At 36.8% G+C, this 4,793-nt stretch overlaps 1 protein-coding gene across 2 annotated transcripts; it reads left to right on the top strand.

Moving 5' to 3' along the window:
- The first annotated feature begins 422 nt into the window (after positions 1 to 422).
- Positions 423 to 4,510, top strand: LOC114191890 (putative ribosomal large subunit pseudouridine synthase SVR1, chloroplastic). 2 transcript variants are annotated; one of them, XM_028081334.1, is made up of 10 exons: positions 423 to 964; positions 1,046 to 1,125; positions 1,207 to 1,307; positions 1,609 to 1,681; positions 1,812 to 1,905; positions 2,012 to 2,060; positions 2,368 to 2,518; positions 3,078 to 3,134; positions 3,874 to 3,929; positions 4,042 to 4,510. In XM_028081334.1, exons 1-10 carry the CDS (start codon positions 463 to 465, stop codon positions 4,100 to 4,102), a joined length of 1,224 nt encoding a protein of 407 aa, XP_027937135.1. In that variant the 5' UTR covers positions 423 to 462; the 3' UTR covers positions 4,103 to 4,510. The 2 variants fall into 2 exon arrangements, with proteins under 2 accessions (XP_027937135.1, XP_027937136.1); XM_028081335.1 differs by lacking the exon at positions 4,042 to 4,510 and having other exon boundaries at positions 3,874 to 3,933.
- The last annotated feature ends 283 nt before the right edge of the window (positions 4,511 to 4,793 follow it).

The following is a 4,793-nucleotide window of genomic DNA, read 5'->3' on the forward strand; positions in this document are numbered from 1 at the left end:
GATATCTACACTAATAAAGGCTTAAGATTTTGAATCAAGGAATCAAACTAGTCCATTAACTTAAGGATTCAAAGCCTTAAGATTTTCATTTAAGGCTTTTTTGTATGAATTTTGAAAAACAAGTATAATAAAATTAGTGACAAAGTTGATCATAAAGAAGAATGTGGAATTAGGACATTATATTTTTTTTTCTCAAACTTGTGTAATTTACTATCCAAATATAAGATTATCGTATGGTGTAATAAAGAGTTTTTATCACACATGAAATAAATCATAAAATTGCAGTGGTTCAAGTAGCAAAATTTCACTAAATAATAATAAAAAAATGGTTAAAAATGTAAAAGCAAAAAAACAAATTGAAAAAAGAAGAAGAAGCTTTTAAATAAGTAGAAAATATAATATCTGAAAAAGCATAAACACTCTTTATCCTTCTTACTTGGGCACTCGAAATTTGCAGCGAAAATGGGTGCAACTACTGGCATTGGCGCACTCTCTCTGATTCACTGTTTTTCCAAATCCCACACACTGTCTTTTGCATCCTTCCGCACTCTCCCTCGCTTCACGTGCTCCTTCTCTTCCTCCATCAATTTCAACATCTCCTTCGCTCCCCCTAAACCCAAGCCCAAGCCCAAGTCCGAGCCCAACCCCGACCTCGACCTCCAACCCGACGTCTCGAGTGAGCCCGATGGGCCGCTTCTCATCCCGTGGATCGTCCGAGGTGAGGACGGTAACCTCAAGCTCCAATCCGAACCTCCCCCGAGCCTCCTCAAGGTCATTGCCACCGCTCAAACCGGAACCAGAAAGGACAGCAACCAAACCAAAACCACCGCCGCCACCAGCAAACCTCAAAAGATTCGCTCGACGGCGCCGCCGCAGCATTCCAAAGCGGCGAGGCGATTCTACAACCAAAACATCAAGGAGCCCTCCGGCGCGCGTCTCAGTAAGGTCCTCGCCGCATCCGGAGGTGAGTTCGTTACGGAATTTGTTAACGCCTTTGCGAGATAGTTTCGATGGTTACGGAGTCAGTTACTGTGAATGTTTTCAGTTGCGTCGAGGAGAAGCTGCGAGGAGCTTATCTTTGAAGGGAAAGTTACGGTGAATGGTTCCGTGTGTAATACGCCTCAGGTTTGGCTTATTTGCTTTCTTCAGCGATTTTATTTTCTGTGAATTATGTGAATCTGGAGGTTTTGATTGTTGGGAGTGCAGACTAGAGTTGATCCTGCGAAGGATGTTATCTATGTGAATGGGAACCGGCTTTCCAAGAGGCAACCTCAGAAGGTTTATTTGGCTTTGAACAAACCGAAAGGGTATGTTGAGCGTTACGGTTTTTGAAGAAATTATTTTCCATGAACATTTTGAACTAATCTTTTTTCTTGTAAGCTAATATCAACTTAATTACTTACAGCTTTTGGAGAACTTAGATAAGAATTTTCTACAAGTTTATACATTGATTTTAGCTTGCTGGAGAAATTTAATTTATTTACCTCTCTATTTTTTTTTTCCTTTGAGGATTTTTGGGAAAACTTGCCCAAACACTACTTATAAATGTATGCCTACTTTGCACGAACTGAATTTGTAGGTGATGCAAATGCAATTGCGTTTCCACAGGTATATATGCTCGTCTGGGGAGAAGGAGTCTAAATCTGTGATAAGTTTATTTGATGATTTCTTGAACACTTGGGTACGTGTCCCATTGAGCTTTATTAATTTGTATTTGATTGATGGTAGATTTTTATTTTGAACTCTTTGATCTTAAATAGTTTTGTTCGGGCATTGGATAACTCTTTTTGAGATTATATATCATTTTCCAGGGTAAAAAGCATCCGGGGGTACCCACACCACGGTTATTTACTGTAGGGCGCCTTGATGTTGCCACTACTGGGCTAATTATTGTGACTAACGATGGTATGTGATTTGCTTTGAAACCAGTTTTATTTCCATTCTATTGTTAAATTTTGTCTTAAACAAGAACAGTTCATCTAATACTATATGCAATGATGCTTGTTTACAGGGGATTTTGCTCAAAAGCTTTCTCATCCTTCGTTTAATTTATCAAAAGAGTGAGTAAATGAGTTTGGTTAGCGAGTGTGTGTGTGTGTAAGGTTCTTGGGGGAACGCATTGTGTACAGGAAGTTTGGTTCAAAAGATTTTGATGTTGTGTGTTTCTGTTTCATAGTGTTTTACTGTTTACTTGCTCTGAACGATTGAAATTAGATTCTCCCTGTCCCATGGCAATCTCTAATCTTACACTATTGTATGGTATATGTTATTCTTTAGGTGTTTGTATTTCTAGGACCAACTGACCAAGAAAGTCCTGCATTCAAATAAATTCTCACATTCTCTGAAATATCTCGTTTGTTATCTCAGATACATTGCCACAGTCGATGGTTCAATTTACAAGAGGCACTTAATAGCCATAAGCGAGGGAACAACCATTGAGGGTGTCCATTGTGTACCTGATGCCGTGGAATTACTTCCACGTCAGGCGGATATGCAAAGAGCTCGTATTCGCATCGTGGTAATTATCTTTTGGTCTGCCACATCAGTTACATAGTGTCTCAATCTCAATCTATTAGTGAAAAGTTAACAAAGTTGCCTTTTTTATGCAAATTTATGTTGTAGGCTATGGTGCAGCATAGTATGGAACTATTGATTGTGTTATAAATTATAATGCTAATTTTGGTCATTCTGGGAGAGTGAGGAAACATAATTTGATTTCTCTAACTAATGTGAAATAATAAATTATAAGAACTTCGGGCATAGGAACCCTCAGATGAAGGACTTTAGCATATTAATGACAAATCATGTTTCCATTTTATGTTTGAGTGTTCAATAGTATCTTGGAATGTAAATACTAAACATATCAGTGGACTATTAATGTTAATTTGTACATGTAACATGGGAGTATTGGTATAGTTTAAGCAATAATCCAGGATATTGACATCCTCACCATCTCAAAATGGATTTATTTTAGTCGGTTGAATTTTCACCTTTCTACTTTTTAGAGCATGTGAGTTTTCTGATGATAGAAGACCTAGCTGACGTTTGTTGCTTCAATTAATTTTGTGTTCTCAAAGGTCCATGAAGGGAGGAAACATGAAGTTCGTGAACTTGTAAAAAGTGCTGGACTTGAGGTTAGCTTAAATCATACATATGCTGGTTAACTTTTCCAAGAAGCAAAAACGCACTAAATGCTTAGGAATATTCAGTATGTGAAAATCATGAAATTTAGTGAATCCATTTCCTGTCAAACTGGACATTGTTTAGATTTTTTAGGAGCTTGTTTAATTTTGTTAATTGCGAGTGGCATAGCTTGCATTGATGATGATTAGATATACAGCGATGCTATTATATTTTTCATGTGAGTGTTGTCTAGTGCTGATGTATGTTCTGGCTACATCCATTGTTGAAATTGTTATATCTTCAACTCAGTATCATGCTTTCAGAGGAAGCACATATACCAGGTGGGCTCTCATGACAAGATAGCACTTTCATGATTTGGGTTTTGATAATTTATCTCAGTAGAAAATGGAATATTTCTGACTATAGTTGAATATGATACTGTGTTGTCTTGACATTATTTCTGTTTTGTAATGTTGAGTAAAAGCTCGTTATGTGACCCTGCTTTATTTTAAAATCCATCAGAAAAGTTAGACCAAATCAAAGATTTTTATCACGGCTTGACACACTCATCACTTTCCTCGTCTTTGGTGGTATCTGCTTGTTTTTATGGGTTTCAACTTATATAGTCATTTTAATTATGGAAGGTTTCCATGTATGATATTTACAGATTAATAACATACTAAAGGCTTTTTCATTTTTCTCCTTCAGGTAAACGAGTAACTAACTACATGCATTGGTTTCTTATTTCAGATTCATTCGTTAAAACGAGTACGCATTGGTGGGTTTAGACTTCCACCAGACCTTGGGTAATTGTCATGCATCCAATTTTCCTTAGTTCTTGAAGTAGTCTTTATTTTGGTCCCAATCGATTGAATTCACTGATAGGTGAATTAAAACATTTTTCTTGCTTCATTTCAGGTTAGGGAAGTATATCGAGTTAAATACAACAAACCTTAACGCATTGGGGTGGAAGAGTTAACAAATATGCTTCTAAATTATTGGACTTCAAAAATATTTCTCGAGCTTGCTTATTCAGATTGGAACAGCTCTGATGCCATCGGTGTTCGTCAGCATTACTTGTTGGATTTGAGCTGTTGAATTCTGATAGTTGGTGAACTGATTGGGAGATTATTTTGAACAGTGGCAGTGCTCACTGTGGAGTGTTTGACGTGAAGCCAATATGCTTTCGCAATCAACGTATCTGTATGTTGTAGAAGAACTGGGAGAAGATTTTAAACCAATGCTTAGGAGAGATACGAGCTTTTCCTATGAACGTGAAGCCCGGGAATTGATGACATGTTTGTTGAAATCGTTGTAAACGGTGCGAATTGTCTATAAAATGACACAAGTCATTTGCCATAATATATAGGCCATTAGTTTTCTTCCATGCGTTTTCAGTACTTTGAAATTTCATAAACATTGATGAAGTCAAGAAATTAAACTTTAGCTGTTATTATAATACTATTAGTTTAATCAAACATTTAGTGCTGTAATTAGAAGATTTAGCAACGTTTTTTCTGAAGGTATAATTAAGCCACATTGCCCCCCACTTTAAAGCAAAAGTTATTTCATTTTGCATTAATAAATTATTAATATAAATGCACAAAGATCTTAGTCAGATAAAACTATAAAGAGGGCGTCCGTGCTCGGCAAGATTTAGGGCACACGTA

The sequence above is a fragment of the Vigna unguiculata genome, chromosome 7 (assembly GCF_004118075.2).
Source record: "Vigna unguiculata cultivar IT97K-499-35 chromosome 7, ASM411807v1, whole genome shotgun sequence".
Classification (NCBI taxonomy): Eukaryota; Viridiplantae; Streptophyta; class Magnoliopsida; order Fabales; family Fabaceae; genus Vigna; species Vigna unguiculata.

What these genes read in the sequence shown, in the direction of transcription:
- LOC114191890 (XM_028081334.1), top strand. Translation starts at nt 463, where the DNA reads ATGGGTGCAACTACTGGCATTGGCGCACTCTCTCTGATTCACTGTTTT. An exon ending in GGTCCTCGCCGCATCCGGAG is followed by an intron (nt 965 to 1,045) that starts GTGAGTTCGTTA and finishes GAATGTTTTCAG; the next exon opens with TTGCGTCGAGGAGAAGCTGC. An exon ending in GAGCTCGTATTCGCATCGTG is followed by an intron (nt 2,519 to 3,077) that starts GTAATTATCTTT and finishes GTGTTCTCAAAG; the next exon opens with GTCCATGAAGGGAGGAAACA.